The sequence below is a fragment of the Harpia harpyja genome, chromosome 1, assembly GCF_026419915.1.
Source record: "Harpia harpyja isolate bHarHar1 chromosome 1, bHarHar1 primary haplotype, whole genome shotgun sequence".
In the NCBI taxonomy this organism is placed as follows: Eukaryota; Metazoa; Chordata; class Aves; order Accipitriformes; family Accipitridae; genus Harpia; species Harpia harpyja.
Genome location: NC_068940.1, coordinates 3,263,478 through 3,281,166, shown reverse-complemented (window position 1 = coordinate 3,281,166; position 17,689 = coordinate 3,263,478). Strand labels below are relative to the sequence as shown.

At 42.2% G+C, this 17,689-nt stretch overlaps 1 protein-coding gene across 1 annotated transcript in view; it reads left to right on the top strand.

Moving 5' to 3' along the window:
- CTDP1 (CTD phosphatase subunit 1) overlaps positions 1-9,692 on the top strand; it is a 115,266-nt gene extending 105,574 nt beyond the window's left edge. The window contains exon 13 of the mRNA XM_052802008.1: positions 8,664-9,692. Within this exon, the coding sequence (XP_052657968.1) occupies positions 8,664-8,805 (142 nt within the window). The 3' untranslated portion in view covers positions 8,806-9,692. The remainder of the gene's footprint in view (positions 1-8,663) is intronic.
- Positions 9,693-17,689: the final 7,997 nt, after the last annotated feature.

Below are 17,689 nucleotides of genomic sequence, written 5' to 3'. Positions count from 1 at the left end.
GAGCGTGCCTTTAGCTATCCCAGGAAATATTTACTGGAAAACTAAATTGAATGCATGACAGTATTTGTTTTGCCAGTTACAGTGAAATAACCCAGCAGACAAACCAGATCATGTTAAATGCTCATACAAAATACATTCCTACTAGGCAGAGGACCTGTAGAGCTTGCAGACGCAATCAACAGAAATATAGAAGACATGTCTCCCAGCTGACATTGCTGTTCAGTTCAGACCACTGTGTCTGGAATGGCATAATACCTGAAAGCCTGACAAGGTCTTTAGTGTTCCAGGTGTTAACAAGGGTGAGTAAACCGCACCTGAGCTGGGGGGCCAGAACTGCCTGCAAAATCTTGGTATGGGAAAGGCTGCAGCTGAACAATACAGTGAATCTGGTTTTTGGACAGCACCATCAAAAACATTTGCAACTGCACAACAGAAAGTACAGATCAAGTATAAACTCCCTTTGTTGGTTCAAATTTTTTCCAGAAATATTGACAGAAAAAAATGTAGAGCAGACTGTAGATGGGATCAAGTACTGTGATTTGATTTGGCAGATAGCCTGGCATGTGCCAGTTTGATCCAGATTGAATTTGTGATGCTCAGTGACCCAGTATTTTAGAGATCCAAATTTAATGAATGTAGACCCACTTTTTAGGGAGTTTGTTAGTATTGCACAGTTAAAGAAAGATGGATAGCATTCTGTTTTGAACGTATTGCATGTATTGGTATGCTGTATATATCATTTACACAAACCTTATAAAACTGATGTAAAAGTCACATAGTTCTGTCAGATACTCTTACAACTTTAATTCAAATTTTTCTTAACTGTAAATCAAGCCTTGACACCACTTTCCTCTGTTTCTCATGGAAACCTACCAAGTTCTAGCCCAAATTTCTAGCAAACTTAAGTTCAACATTTTTTCTACCAAGAGGTGAGTCCTGCCTTGATGTCATTTCATCTTGTAATTTACTGGCTTTTCTAAAACATCTTGAGGCATACTGGAACGTCTGAAGCAAAATGTTGACTTAAAATACAACTTTTTAATGCTGATAAATTATTTTCTAGGTTCTTTGTAGCTTTGTATTTCACTGCTGTTGTATCTCCAAACCTGCATGGAAAGAGTGTGCGTATTTTACCCCCTTGGAGTGCAACATTTTAAAGGAATTTTAAGCCTTTTTTGTGCTCCAGTGGAGATGGCAGTGTTACTAGTACCAGTTACAAGCTTTGCCAAAATCATCTTGGCTTTCAATATAATGCAGTGTAGCCCATAAGATATGTATTAACATACATATTAAGATAATCTGTGAATATCTAATTTTAAAAGCCACCACGTAAGTAAGAGAATACCAAATCCTACTTCCAGCCTCCTTGGTTGGCACAGTCAGTGCGTTAGAGCTCAGTTATGTCTTTAGTTGTTAAGATGCCCAATGATGCATCATGAAGAATGTTCTCAGTGTTTTGGTGATGCTGCCAAATCCGACCAGGATGACGGGGCAGGTGAATTCCAAGCATTACTTTGCAGCACTGGTTCTTCAAGCTGTAGTTGTACTCCACTCTATTGGCACTGGGGTACCTCCACGCACACGGTAGGCTCCTGTGAGAAAAATGAAGGTAGTTTGACTTTTCTTAGAGAAACCAGATGCTGTTTCCTTTCCAACTCCTTATTTTGATGTGCGGTTTTGAATTGTCTAAATTGTCCATACATATTACATTTTTTGCTCACTTTCCATCTTAATTTTTTTATTGCGTGCTACCATTTTTCAAAACAATAGCTCATATTTCGATGTCTAGTGAAGAACGTTATTCTTCTTCATTATCTGAGACTGTCTCCCGCAGTGCTTCCTGTAACAGAAATTTATTGGAGTGACGTCATTTTCCAAGGACTTTTTTCAAACCAAATCCAGGTAGACCTCCTGTACCGTACCCATTAGGCACTGGTGAAGGAAGGTTTGCAGCTTCCTTTGCTCACTGCTCATCCTTCATATCTCCTGTTACGGCCTCCCAGAGCTACCCAGAATCTCTACAGAGCTATAAATCTGCGGTGTGCCATTTGTTGTCAGAATGGGCAATATTTGTAAACTAGAAGAAGCTGGAGAGAGAACTCGATTCAAACAACGGAGGCCTGGTTTAGCTTTAAAAATATCGATATGTTGATGGACGTGTATTTTTTGTCTGAATATTGGCTTGTTCCCCTGTTGGGAGGTTATTCAAATGCAGTCGTCTAGAATGGGGGTGAGGTTGTTCAGGAAAGGTGAATAGATCATTGTGTTTGTGTTTGTTTACAACAGGATTAAGAGATGATATGCCAGAATGCATCTGTGCGTTTTCCATTACGGAAGCGTCAGGTAGCAGTCTGGCATTCCACATATTGAAAAGGATATTTAATTTTCTGTTGTCTTCTACAAATCAGTGACAAGAGTATTTGTTATGTGATATAAAACTGCCACTATCGCATTTGCCTTTTGAAGAAACAGTCAATGTTGCGAGTCGTAAACGTCTTTTTATAAAAACTATGTGGATTATTTTTAAACAACTTGAAGTTAATAAAATAACAATATTTTAGAGGCATAGTTTATTTATCTGTGATTTAATTAAATAAGCAAAATTGTAGATTCAATTTTTCAGTTTTGCATTTTTCAATTTAATTATTATCTGTATCTAATTAGTTCAGTGCAGAGAAAATTAGTTTAGGGCACAGTCTTTCATTCTAAAGCTTTATTGTTACACTGTTTGTTTTTTAAATATCCCAAGCAAATGTTTACTTGTTAAGAAATAACCATTTTCAATGAGTTGAGGTGGGGTTTTTGTTATTGAACTTTCCCATTGGTCTAAATATCAGGAAAATACAGCCTTGCCAAATGGACGATTTAAGCAAAATTTACAAAATATCCTTGTTGACACGTTGTAGTAATTTCTGAATGTATTTTAAATTTTCTATGACTTCCTGACTTTAAAAACTTTCTTTCAATTTAGATATACACTGTTTACTTCAGAAAATTATAAAGCTGCTGTTAAAATAGTTTTCAAAGTTTCCAGAATAGTTTCTCACCATTAGAATAGTGTGCAGCAGGTGTGCTGAATTTTAAAGCAGAAGGGCACTGAAGCTGTACAGAATTCTCACTTTACCGTTGTGTTAGTTAAAATACATTTTGGAGCTGTCAGTTGGAATCGGTGGATTTCTGCGAAGATGTTTTTGTGAAGAGCATTAAAAGCATGCTGTTCATCCAACTGCAGAATCTCTTTCTGCACGCCGGGGCTGTGCAATAAACATTCCCTGTGCATTTTTCTGCATATTAGATTTCTGGATCGTGCTGTAATCCCACAGACAACATTGGATGAGTTCATGAGGAAATATGTGAGGTGTCTGGCGTTTGTTCCCGCGACACTAAATATTGTCCTGGTTGTCATCGCATGAGCACAAAGTAAAAACACACACTCCAGCTCGCCAATATGGGACTAGTGCTATTTGTTGCTCTTAAGGCAGTGTGCTTGGCAGCGTGCTGTGCCGGGGCCGGAGAGGAGCACCAGGACAGAAAATTCCCTGTTCCTGCACAGATGTATGGGACAAGGTGCCAGAGGGTAGACACCTGAGTTTTACAGGCCTGCTGTGGACAACTGCTCGCTGTCGTATCAAGCGTACGTAAAAGATGTTGCCATGTATCCCACGTTAAGAAAATATAACTGTAAAACTTGGAACGTCTCCCTGAAAATTTAATCATCTTGTCTGTCCCGTGTAATGTGTTAACGCCCACAACGTTGATTTTCAGTCGATGCGTTCTCTCAGATCTCACGTCCTTTAGCCTTGTTAGCCAAGTACTGGGCTGGCATCTTCAAAATTGGTTGACGAACAGGTTTCCTGGTTTACCAGCTCTAATTCATAATAACTGAAGGATATTGCCACAGAAGTAGTTTATCTAAATAAATTGTTCTCATAGTCAAATTCCTATGGAAGGGAGTCAAATTCCTGTTGCATTACCAAACTCAGCATCCCCTTCTCTCTCCTATGGAAGGAGTTCACAGAAAGCTGTGGGCTAGATGTGTACAGAAATTGGAACAGACCTTCCACATCGGACTTCGGAGGTGTGCCTGGGGCAGCGTAGGCAGTCTTGCAGGGCTGTAACGCTGTTGGAAGGCAGCAAGCTGTTTCAGAATGCCCTTTTCAAACCGTTGCCTTCCAAACTGCTTACGGCTGCTACGCGAGTGTTCTCATTAGAGAGTAACTTGACTGTATTTGGTACCAAATTTAAGGCCTGATTTATGATGTCGATGCTGTAAGCTGATTGCTTGTAAAAGACTAAACGCATTTAGTCTGCAGGCTCTACTTTGTTACCGTACCAATTTTAGGAGCTATTGAAAAAAATCAGGTCAATTTGCAATAATTTAGAAGTTTACTTCTTATCAGAGTAGGGATGGGGATTGTGGGTATTTGGAGTTTGAAGTATACGTCAACGTTTATTTAAATACTTGCTGTAGTTTTCTTTTGCAAGTTTAAAACAAGGTTTGGAAAAGGTTTAGGTTGACTTTGTTTAAAACAAGGGTTATGTTGCCCTTTGAGTTCCTTTGCTTATTAGATGTTTCTATTTTAATGCAGTACTGTATTTTTTACAAGGGTGCCATTGGGATGCAAAGCAGACCAGAGACAATCTGCTTTTCAATTAATAGAAAAAAATGGTTTTTCCAGCATTATTTCTTTTCAGCTAACTATAAATTAAGGCCTTAAGATAATAGAAGCAACAAATGCTGGACTTTTTTTCACTGCTTTGTTCCCTATGGCTCTTTCAGTGAACTGAATTTAAATTGAAAATATAAGAATGAAGTTTTCATTCAACCTACAGTTGTACTTTGCAATCATATTTTAGTGATCATTTTAACAGATTAAGAGCTGAATAAATTTTTATTTTCAATAAGTTTTCCTGTGCTATTTTTCACATGCATACACCATGCTCTATTGCAGCTTTGTAATGTCTTCTCTTCCTGTCTCTTCATTCGGAATATCACAAAGTATATTTCTCATTAGCATTCTGTAGATTAAATTTTCCTAAAAATAACTTTTACAGATGTATAGTGGGTTTTTTTATTTTTCTATCCTTATGAATTACACTTGTCGTTTATTTAAGTATCTTGATAATTCATTTAAATATGTGTTTTTTTAAAAATGTAGTTCCCTTTTAAAAAGATTTCTCCATCACATCAACTGGTGGGCCTCCTAGTACTGGGTATTACAAAGGAAAAATATTTAATGCAAAGGCAAAGGAAATATGAATTGTACAAGTTTTTTCACAGAGTTGTCAGATATTTAAAGTTCTACGTTCAGTCTTTTGGAAAGTTTAATTGTTCATTTATGAGGTTAAAGATATCCAGTTGTTATCCATATGTTTGTTTTTTAATAGCGGTCAAGCAAAATTCCTTTTTAAAATGCAAATCAGGCTAATGGAAGCCTGCAACATACTGCTGAATCATTTTCTCTAAATATTAAGAAGGAATCCTGTATGTGCTTAACTTTTCCACTCAAAAGTGTTATGCTCTATGGCTCTGAAACTGGAAATGACAAGGAGTGGGCACAAAATAATGAGGAAAATATACATTTTAAATTGTTTGATATGTTAATAGATACGCTGCCATGGGGATATACTGCTTTTCTCTGAAGATAGAAATTATTAATGGGATATTATCTCTCTTCTCTGAATTTGCAAATAGAAAATGCAGCGCTATGTTACTGATGTTCCTCCTCCGTACTTCTATCAGAGTTAGCTTTGCATTTGATTTCATAACATTCATTTAAATGTTTTGGAATAGCTATGAAGCTGCAGTTTACAGTACACAAATAGCAAAAGGTGTTTGTATCTTAATAAGAACAATAGTCACATTCTGGAGAGATTTTTCCTTTCTTCTAGCAGAGGACTAATACTTAGCTGTGTTTTCTTTTTTGGTTTTGATGGTTTTTTCCTTCCCCGTGAGTGAGGAAGTTTTCATATCTGGATTGAATAGAGCTGTCGTTATAGCCTTGCCAAAAGAACAAGAGCTGACAAAATAGATCACGTTCAGTCTTTTGCATTTCCAAAGGTACTGTTTAATACAACCGAATGAGGGATGAAAATATGTCAGGACTGTCCCTTAAAGTTTACTGGAAAGTCTTCTTGTAGCCTGGAACTCCATTCTTTACTTAACTAGTTACACTGAGTATTTCAGGTCCCTGTATTTTGTTGATTGTCCTCACTGAAATCTAGTTGCTATGGAGTAGATTTAAATTAAAAGGTGGCTTTGTTGCATAAATGAGTAATTTTGCTAGTCTTTGCCTTAATTATTTAGTAAATGAGCTGTTCCTCACTTTTAAGAAATAATCAACTGGCAGTGAGATACTGTTTCTTCATAGACCTTTTTTCTACAGGATCTTTGCTATTGATTTAGGTCGCAGCAAACTCAGAGTATCTGGGCTGGCTCTAAAAACCTGCTTGTCCTGCCATGTTCTTTAATACATCATCTGCAATGGTTGTGTGCACATGTTTCATATGTGTAAATTATAGCTGTCAGGCTGTTAATTTTATTTTTCAGTTGTTAGATACTGTCAGTTTCCATAGATGCAGTGTTACAAACAGGTGAATGCGAATGTTTTCAGCTGTGAACATTGTGCTGTAGATTCCCTCCATGTCTGTCTTTATGTCTTATCTTTATTTCTCGGTTAGCACTACGTATATACTTCTTATCCACTACTTGTTAAATATGCACAACTTTTTTCTTCTTCTGCTGAGTAAGACTCTTTCAGCTTTCTTTAATTCCTGATTAGCTTTTCTCTAGCTAATAGTGTCATTAATGCCTAAAATAGCGCTGTATCTCTGAAGGCTGAAATCATCACGAAGTGAGCAAGTGAAACTCAAGCTCCATGTGTTTGTATAGCTTGTAATGGAAATGTGCTAAGATTTCGTCCAACTGGGCATGTTTTGTCCGAGTGCCTCCTTGTCCAAACTGCGTGCTAACGTAGGCTGCATGGAAATCAGTGTTACGCCCAAGAAATTGCTTTTTATTGTGTATTAGGCTGCATTTAGTGCCCTGTAACTCCCTCAGCAGGGCACATTTGAGTTTCAGTCGCAAAATATTCAGGAAATGCTTTAGCCTCATCCCATTTTTCCTTGTTAGGGAATCCCAGGGCTTCAGCCGTACCTCCCTGGAGTACTACTCCTACCACCCTATACTGAACAGAAAAACCCACCTAACATCGCCGGGGGAAGCGCTGGTTAAGCAGCAGCAGTGTGTGTTTTGGTCCCACTGGTGCAGCAGGAAGGAAAAAAGAGGGTTACATAGTACTGCTCGCTTCCCGTTTTGATTGAGACTTCCCTCCTGCCTTCATGCCCCGTCTTGTCCATCTCCCTGAAAAGCTGAGAAAGGGGAGGTCAGGTGTCACTCAACCAGCCTACAAATCAAGCAGTCTGGGCTCCTGAAAATTAATATTTCTGGGGAAAATGGCAATAAGGATGTCCATATAAATAAAAATTGCTTTGTATTCCAGTGTTGCTTACAAGCTCACCAGTTTGACAATCTTTGTATTTATTTCTTTTGGATATACATAGTTCAAGTCAGTATTTATCAAAGGTCTTTCTTGCTATATGCTACATCTCTATACTCTCAGATGTAAAGGGACCATTGTTAAATTACTGCTTTTTGGTAAAAGATAAAAGATCATTTTATTAATTGTTCATGGTTGCAAGGGGATGCATCCTCTTCTTAATGAAACCCCACCTAGCAATGAAAAGGACGGTTATTTAAGAGATACACCCTTCGCATGTATTTTTCTGCTTGAAATTGGATCAACTGATCGAGGAAGGATTTTGAAGGTGTTTCTACAGCTCATTATGAATTCTGTGCAATGCAAAGTCTCAACTTTATTTTTGTCTCAGAAGTACATGTCTGATATAAAATTCCCTTTTGGCAAGGAAAAGAGATTTTAGGATTCCACAAATCCAAATTCTTTTGCTTATGGCTATGTCCCAGTTGAAACGTTAGATTTTTCCTTGGAGATCTTTTACAACCAGGAACACGATTCTTCCAGCAGGGTATGGTGCACACCAGCTTCCTGTTTAAACTGGTTAATTCTCCGGAGATGCTAAGAAATATGTTGTTCAGCCTGGCAGTACTAATCCAAAGAGACATAAGAGGAAAGAACGAGACCCCTATGTTTGGAAGCATGAAAGTGTAGAAGCTGGTGCAGTGAGATTTGGTTAATCAGTTAAGGTTTTATTTTTATAAAAAAGCAGAAACTTGAATATTTCAAAGTCATATAACAACATATAATGTATGTTGAAAATCTCTTCCTTCACACGATGGATTTCTTCTTTCTTTTGGGATGCGAGAGGAAAGTAAATCAACTCATTATTTTCAAACAGTCTTATACTTTGTTTTCATTCCTTGTCCGGAAGAGTGGGAGAAACAAAATTAACAGTACTTTGTTCTTTGCACCTACAGCTGACAGTAAATAACAGCAACTAAAAATTCAGTTGTGTGAACTAACTGCTGTTCATTCATTTAAAAGCAAGTGCTGTACTTTTTGTCTAGACCTGAAAAAAAGTTGAGTCCTTTAGCCTCGTTTTTTTTCTCATGTTAAATAGTGTTCTGTGTTAATAAGCAATGAGATGCCTTGATTCATGGGCGTTATCTCTGTCTACCCTTCCAGGGGTCACAAGCGCAAACTGGATGAAGATGATGCTGCCAGTGAATCCAGTAAAGAATCTAGCAATGAAGATGAGGAAGGAAGCAGTTCTGAAGCGGATGAAATGGCAGCAGCGCTTGAAGCCGAATTGAACGACTTCATGTGACATTCACGCGGAAGGCGGAATTTGTAATTATATTTTACTTCTCATAAACAGATCGGACTTCAGATGAGTCCCTTATGTCAGTACTCAATGTTTTTCCAAAATGTGTGTGTATATTTTGCAAAGCAACACAAGAGGTGACACATTATTTTACAAAATCGGAAATAGATGTTTTTAAGGTGTTTTACTAAAGGAAAATATACTTTTTTAAACAAAAAAAGTATTAAATGGGACTTGGTGTGCTATGCCAAAGACATGTTAGGAGCTCTGCAGAACCTTCATATACAGGACAGTGATACAAAGATTTGTGATTAAACACACAGCAAGTTTTTAAAAATATTGCAGTCTGTGGTTTATGGGTAACGGTCTTCAAAAAAAAGGAGGAGATAAAGGCGATGGAATTGTCTGGGTAGTACAGCAGGAACCTGATGAACTGGTCATCCTTTTCCACAAATAAATGCTATAAAAGGATTTTTAAAATAAAAAAGAACGATTTATATTTGTATAGAAACAGAGATTGTGGTATGCAAGCTTTGTGAATTCTGCACTTGGCCCACCTGTCATTTGCTTCTAAGAGAATACATAATGATCAAAACTCATGTTTTTAAGTTACTTTGTGGAATAGTTGGGTTCTTTAGGGACATTGTTTAGATTTTTAACTTTTCTTCTCTGTAACCGGAAATTTAGCACAGCATACTGTGTGATCCTGTACTGCCATAAGAAGCATATTCACCCATTCGTGTTGTCTTGGAAAGAACGAGTGCTACTTCAGTCTAGATAGGATTTAATTTCTTTGACAAGAGATCTGATGTAAAGTTTTTGTATATTCTATTTCATATTTGACCCACAAAACAGATTTTCTTTCATTTAATAAAAATTCATTTTGTACACTTTGTTTCCCTTTCCTGTTCATTTGCTTCCATCAAATACAAGGCACCTTTCCATATTATCTTCCCTTTACTCTGCATGAAAATAATGAAAAACATTGAAAACAAGTGCAAATTTGTAGATTTTGGCAAGTAACTGAGGCAGAGAAGAGAAACACTGGCTCAGAAGATTCCCTTTTCTTTGGTATGTGAACTCTCACATTCTGACATTTTCTCGGGTCTCTTTGGCCTCTGAAGGTACCGTAAGAGTTATTGCTCTGATATTGAATTTCTGAGGCTAGAACCATTGTTTATTCTCAATTGTTAGCAACGGGAGAGACAAATCCCTTTTAAAACATGTTCGCAAAAGAAGACTCATTAATTCAGATGTCACGGTTAAAAGGAAGTACTTTCTGGTGCAGAAATACTTAATTTTGCCACTTCGCAGTAAAACAGAATATTTCAATAGAATCTCAGCTCGTTTACAAATAACAGTGTAGTTTTCAAAGCTTCATAATGGCAATAAAATGAAGACTGAGAAATAGGAGAATCTTTTCAGATTAATACTGCTTTTCCACTTCAGAATGCAAAGTCAGCATCCACGAGACAAAAATAGTGTTTTCTGTAGGAAAATGTTGAACTTCCTGGACTTTTACACAGGTACCACGTAGCTGAAGTCTACAGTGACCTGCCTGCTGTAGCTCTCCATGAAAACAAGCGGCATGTCTCCAAGTGAGTTGTGTTGTATAACAGAAGAAAAAGACTAATGCTTCTAGAACAGGAAGTCAAAATACTTTTTTTTTCAGCAACTGAAATGCAGCCTCCCCAGCTATCAGAGGATGACTCCTGGCAATTAAATATTTAAATGTCAGGGGTTGGGGGGTACGTTTTCTGTTTTCTTAAAGTAAACCTAGTTGAAATAATTTGAAATAATACCAACTTTTGGGGTCACCGTGATGCTGCAAATGACTTGACAGCACGAATTTCAGCAGAGGCTCGTTCTGGCTGAAGATCTCTGCCAGTCACGGCAGCTCTGTGGCAGCATTCAAGCTCTGAATGTAAACACAGCCAGCGAGCAAAACTGGGTAGGTTGCTCTTAGCTTAGCAATGTTCCGCTTTGGTTCAAGCTGCTTGTTGGATGCCGCGTCCCCGGCACGGCAGCTGTCTCGTAGTGCTCGTGGAGTGATTCCATACGTGTAAAGTTTGAGAAGCTTTTTGGTGCAAAAGGCTGTATCCTCTTCCCAGTTTTATTTTACGGCTGACGCTTTCAGTGTTGTGTGTGTCTGGGCAGGAGTCCTAAAAGCGATGAGCGCTCCGCTAGACCCAATATCTTCTGGAACCCTTGTGTAAACACCGAGCAAGGGCTCTCCACCAGACTGCAAGCTGTGTCTATCTAGGGGTCTGGTGCCAGCGAAGACTCCTCTGCCTCTATGGATGCTGCAAAAACCTGCGATGGGTACTGCACGCAGAGGCCCCGGGAGCAGGCAACGGGCTGGCAGAATTCAAGCCGAGCAGTCCTCTAACAACCGTTATGACACGGACAATTCTTATTTTGATATTAATCACTCGGGTAGCTCTAACAACCCCTGCTCTCCTGTCCTTGGGGTGGAGGGACCTGCTACGGGGGGGGTTGAGAGGCACCAACCCATCGCTCACTGCCAGAGCAACCCAGAAGGCACTGAGCCTGCGTTCCGTCTAGAAGTAGACTCCTGCTCATTCAGGTAGCTGTGTCTAGTAAACTGGTCACCAGCCTCTCTCTCTGCACGGGCAGGAGAGAGAAATGGAAACTGAAAATTTAATAGATGGTAAGTTAAATGCCCTGGCTAACCTGCCAGCAAGAAGTCTTTTGATGTATGAAGTTGTCACTCACTCCCACTAACTTCTGCTTTTTTCAAGATGCAGGAGCACCCTAGGAAAGGCAACAAACGTGCTTTGTGAAACGGCTTTTAACTCTTTAAAGTGACCCACATCTCTCGACTAGTTGTTTTATCCTATCTTCTTGCCCTACTTCTGTACATTAGGTAGCTAGCAAGGACCTGCTGCCAGGAAGGGCTCTCTCGGAGCAGAAGCAAAGAGCAGACTCCCACTGAGGCTGTTGAACTTACTGGGCAGCGCTGGTTTCTGAAGGGGTGCCAGGCGTGGAAGTGAGCACAAAAGGGGCATACAGCGCACCTTCTTCGTTAAGCTTTCTGACCCTGTACTATCGCTGCTGTCCAGGAAGGATGGCTCCTAAGGTCTGATGGTTGTTTAAGACCAGGTAAGTGCAGTCATTTCAAATTCAAGACCAGCGGTTTTACTTTTTCCGTCTCGATTTGCCCTCAGCAGTTCTTAAGAGAATGGGAAGACATCACAGCTCTGTGTAGGGGATGTAGTGGGACCCATGACAGAAGCAAAAAGCATCGGGTAGTGGCCAAGCTTTTCTCTTTGTGCATGTGCTGGGGAGGGGGGAAGACGAGGGAACGGTGTCGCTTAGCGCTGAGATGTGAAAAACTCCAAGCATGCAAATACTTTTCGGTGTCGGGTTTTGTGCATATGTGGTGTGGGCCCTCGTGTCTTCTCAGTGTTAGATAGTAACATCCTCTGCGGAGGGTGGAAAGTCTCAAGTTTCCTTCTTGGCACTACCGCTTGCAGAATAGGTGACTGTCTTTACAAGCGTGAAAATCCACACACACAAACCTGGAGTGGTACCTAAAGATTTCTCAGCTCTGCCTAATTTTACTACAGTGAACATTGCAGTAGATGACAAGTCGGAGAACGAATATATAGTGGTCCTGTTAAGGAAGTGGATCTCTTCATGTAGCTGAAAATTCAGCATGAGAAGTCTCCCATAAATGATTAAATCAGGCTTAGCCAAAAGCAAAACATTCGTGAATCATTTTTAATTAAAAAACAAAAGCGCACATAGAAGTTCTTAAAAACGGATTTTTCTTCAAGTAGAAGTGTTCCCTGGTAGCTCAGCCTTCAAGCCAAATTGATACCACAAAAAAAATAGGTGTGTTTATGTGACACAAAAGTTAAAATAGGAAGGAGGCTGTGCATTATTTTTGCTTCTCTCCTCAGCAGAGCCTCCAAATCCTCTTTCTTTTCCTTGTCCAGTTCAAGTTTATGTACACCGTGTGGGCCACTCCACACCTTGTCTTGGCTTGTCTCCTTTGTTTGTGTTCTTCAGTGAACCCTAGCCATCATGCGCCCAGTTCCGTCACTGAAGTAACATCTTCCCGTCACTGTCTTTAGTCAGTAGGTCCCAGTTCTCACTATCTGCACTCAAGCTTTTTATACACTTGGGTTTTGTATCCAATACCACCTTCTGTTGTCGTTTCAGAGGTGTTTGGAGCCCGGCGCCTGGTACAGCCTCCTCTCCCCCCGCTCTCGGAGGCACGGGAGGCAGCGGTGTCTGATCCCCCAGGCAGCATCACCTACAGCAGGCTGGTTTGCCGCAGCTGCATACCCTAGGCTCTTCTGTTGACCCGGCTGGGTTTTTTCTGCACTTTCTTTCTAATGAGACCTTCCTTCCTACTCACACATCATTAATAGTTGTTATATTATCATACCGTTCTGATTATATCAGCATTTCCCCTCCCCGTCTAAAGCACGCCAAAAGAACATGCAGCTTAGGCAGCGCTTCTTCTTGCAATCACATCACCTATCTGATCTCCCCATAAAAATTCCAAACCCAGCACTAGAGGTAAGGTTTCCTCCGCTGGCACAGCTCCATCAACACGCTCCTCCTCATCCTGGCGTGCTGCTGCTCTCCCAGCTGCTGGCCCAGCAAAAGCCTTGTGTTCCTCAACCGGGAACCCAGCAGATACAGAGGCAGCTCTTGGGCATGGCCACACAGGTAAGGTATAGAATCATAGAATGGTTTGGGTTGGAAGGGACCTTTAAAGGTCACCTAGTCCAACCCCCCTGCAATGAGCAGGGACATCCACAGCTGGATCAGGTTGCTCAGAGCCCCGTCCAACCTGACCCGGAATGTTTCCAGGGATGGGGCATCGACCACCTCTCTGGGCAACCTGTGCCAGTGTTTCACCACCCTCAGCGTAAAAAATTTCATCCTTGTACCTAGTCTGAATCTCCTTTCTTTTCATTTTAAACCGTTACCCCTTGTCCTATCGCAACAGGCCCTGCTAAAAATCCGCCCCCGTCTTACTTACAGGCCCCCTTTAAGTACTGGAAGGTAGTCCTGCTCAGGAGCGGCAGGAGGATGAAGGACCCGGTGCTCCGCCTGCTGCACACACAGTCCTTACCTGAGGTGCTGGAGGCTTCACAAAACCCATCCAGGTGAGTCTCAGTTTCATCCAGGTGGGAAAGTAGCTACCACAGTTGTTTTAAGAGTCTTCGACTGACTTTATTTTATATATATATGAACTATAGTAACAGAGCAGTAACAAATGGTACAGACAAGTGAAACCACCGCCTTTCTGTAGGCTGGGTGTCAGTGCTTCCATGTGGAGGGAGGAACATGTTTCATCTAGGAAAACTTTATTCCTCGGTGTCGTACAGCTCATAACCATAAATGTTGAAACTCACCTTTGCCTCTGGTCTGGGCTCCCACGTAAATCTCTCAGTTGGATCATTCCCAGCAGCTGTAGGGTCATTTTCCCCAAGAGCTAGGCCAGCTGCTTTCCTGGATCTCCACGGGGCCCACAGGTACCCCTGTGAGCTTTCTCCTCCAAGGAAAAAGAAAAACTGAGTCTTTTGTCACCAATATATGCATATAAACAGAGAAATTCACAGAACTGCAGAATGGCTGAGGTGGGAAGGAACCTCTGAAGGTCATCTAGTCCAACCCCCTGCTCAAGCAGGGAGGGCCACCTACAGTTGGTTGCCCAGGACCACGTCCAGTCAGGTTTTGGATGTCTCCAAGGATGGAGGCTCCACAGCCTGTGGTCCGTCACCCTCACAGTAAAAAGATTGTTATTTTTTTTTAGGGGATGTGCAAGGGGAAAAAGAACGAGCACAAGGAGCATGATTGCTGTTGCGTGTGTCATACAAGCTCCTTAACTATTCCATGCTGGCTAAGACAGAGGAGGCATAAGGTAGGTGTTGTCCTCACTCCTGGGTTTCTCCAAGAGCTGAAACTTTCTGATGAACGATTGCCAGAAGCCTGTTGTCTTCCAAGTCCAATACTTGCCACTGTACTGGAGAATTCCCTGCCACATGTTAAGGAGAGTGTGGATTTTAATATATACCTGATGGGGGTTTTGAGCCGCTTGGGATTTTCATATGGGAACAAGGTTTGAGAAGGATGCCAAGCACTCGGAATGCAGAGTTGCTAGAACTGTGGAGAAACAGAGATGAGCTAAAAGCCAAGGCCCTATTTTGCACAACTTCTGTTTCTGGTAAAGCCAATTATCCCTTCTGCACTTCTTGTTCTTTGTCACTTTCTCGTTTTGCTGGAGGAGCAGAGATGACCTGTGGTCTGATCCCTGGGCATGATGGGGTTGCTCATATAGCCCAACCTCAGAACACTAAGATCATTTACTTGGCAAGATGGGGGCTGATTTTGACACAGATTCTGTAAGAGTGTGCGCTGAGCAGAGGACAGGTTTGATGTGTTTGCATTACTCTACATTCCTGCCATGCACTGGCAGTTTTTAACCTCCCTGGAGTTCTCTACAGGTGTCATGCCCACAGAGCCTGTGCTGCCACATTAATGAAGCCAAGCCACAGCACGAGACAGAGCTCTCTTGGCAGAGGATGTTTCCCCTGTGATGAACTCTTTGTTCTTTCCACCCTCCATCCTAATTCTGCTTCCTGACAAGACAAGGAGCCACATCTGGTAGATACAAGCATGTATGGCACGTCTAAATACCTCCGTCCCAAGAAAGAGCTAGACTGATTTAGCCATTGGGTAGGTTAAGAGGCATTTTAAAGGTCAAGCGGATGCTAACCTGTAACACCAGAGGTAAGAAAAGTGCATTTTGCCGCCGTACCTCTGGGATGGGCAGCTGTGTCCACAGCTTGCTACGTGCTGCCCTCTTCCACTGAGCTGTGAGTCGGTGTGTCTTGCCAGGAGACTGGGAAGGGGAACGGGGCCAGACCTTCCTCCTGAGTCACCGCTGCTCTCTTCCTGAGCCAAACTCTGCCCAGATTTGGCAGACAGTAACCATATTGCAAAGCCATGTATGTTTAACAGGTGATGACAGAAGGTCCGTCCTTCTCTAAGTCTGCTGTGGGACGTGAGCGATGCAGATGTTTCTCCTCTGGCCCTTCCACATCTGCCACAGGAATTCTTGAAAAAGCGGATCGCAGTGACGGGTCTCTGCTCACAGGAACCATAAGGGTGAAACCCCGGCCAAGGACCCTCAGAAGGGCTGTGTCCTCCTCCCTTTCCCTTCTCTACAGGAGACCAACATCTCTAAGGCCCCAAGAATGTTTGCCTGCCTTGTCTGTCAGATTTTGGATGTTGTCACTCTTTCACAACAGGCAAGCTGTTCTCGCTAAAGCATAACCTACCATTGCTATTGATCAACTGTCAGCGGCAAAGCCCGTAGGCAACAGCCTCCTCCTCATCATGCTGCCTTCAGACCAAGTGCCGGTGCTTTTTGGCAGGGAGTACAGCAAGAAGTTGGAAAAGCTTTTTATCTTTTCAGATCTACCGCTATGGATATGTATGACCCTTTCAGGACATAAGTATTAAATGTGTCACTTAGTGCCAATATAAATGGTCCTTGGGAAGTCCTCTGTTTTAATTAAGTGGATGCGTTTGGTCCTTGGAGAGCTCAGCGTGTACTTGGGTGAATAAATGTTTTAATAATTCAACTTTGTCTCTCCTAATCTTATAGCTGCAACCCACAGAAAAGCTTTCTTTTCCTTGACACTGAATTCCAAATGAAGAATGCTCCATTTTATTTCTCTGTTGTTTCACTTTCTGTCCTTGAATCCAACTTCTCAGCCAGCCTCTGAGACGAGAGAGGAGCCCCACCGCGGGACCTACGTGCGCCGCAGCCCTGTGCCAACTCCAGAGGACGCAGGCATCGGCAGGCGTCCTCCTTGGCTCTCCCTCCCGGGGCTGCCCGAGGAGGAGATGCCACCTCTGAGCACATTCAGAGTGACGGCTGCATGTCTTCCAGCATCCATCTGCTTCACTGACCATCACCTTTCCCTCGCTGGTGGAAATGGCGTTTCGGCTTGCTTGCGTGAAACACTCCCCGCGGCAGCTGGCTCCTCCTGTCAGTAATTCAAGCCACTTCTTGGCACTTTGTTTTTGCATGGTTCTTTAAATCTCTCTCCCTTTTTAAAATTCAGAAGGCAGCTAAGGAGGTGAAAGCAGGCCCCAGGTGGGCTGTGGGATGGAAAAGAAAGGAAACTCAACAGTCTAAAAGTTGTGCGTTGCCAGAAGAATTCATCTCTCACGACAGCGGCTATGCTTGGCGTGCATTTAATCTGAACGTACCCGTCAGGCAAGGAAAGGTATCAGTCAGGCATTTTTTCCAGCTCATGGTACAATCTGCAACTATTCCTGATGGCCCTGAGAGGTGCATTGGATTTAGCGCTGCAATTTTGTGATGCTGGTGTTATTCTGTAAGGTTGTACGGTTGCGATCTGAAACAGCCTGTCTGCGCAAACTGGGTTTTTCTGGGGAAATACGGAACACGCGCCCCACTCCTCCGCGCCGTGCCCACCCGTGTTTATAAGACACCACAACACAGATGTCTGCGTGTTACAAACCTGGGATGCTTTTAAGGACAGGAGGAGGAGGAAAAATCTGGGAAAGCGAACAAAGGCTGGACAGTTTCCTTACATGAGAGGGTCATCGGTCTACAAGGGGAAGGAGGGCGGCAAAACAGCACACCATCGGGTTAGAGGTTGTCCTCTACAGCGTGTGCCCGGGGCTCTTGCAGCTCGGTGAGACCGTATCAGCCCAGCCCAAGCCATCAAGCAGAGGCCCCTCGTTTGCTTCATCACAGCTCTGGTCATCTGCGTGCCCTCCGCCTGCCAAGGGGTACGAACTGCTGCACGGCAGGGGTTAACCTCAGCTGCAGCCTCAGGTAACTCTTATTTTAATTGCCTGCATT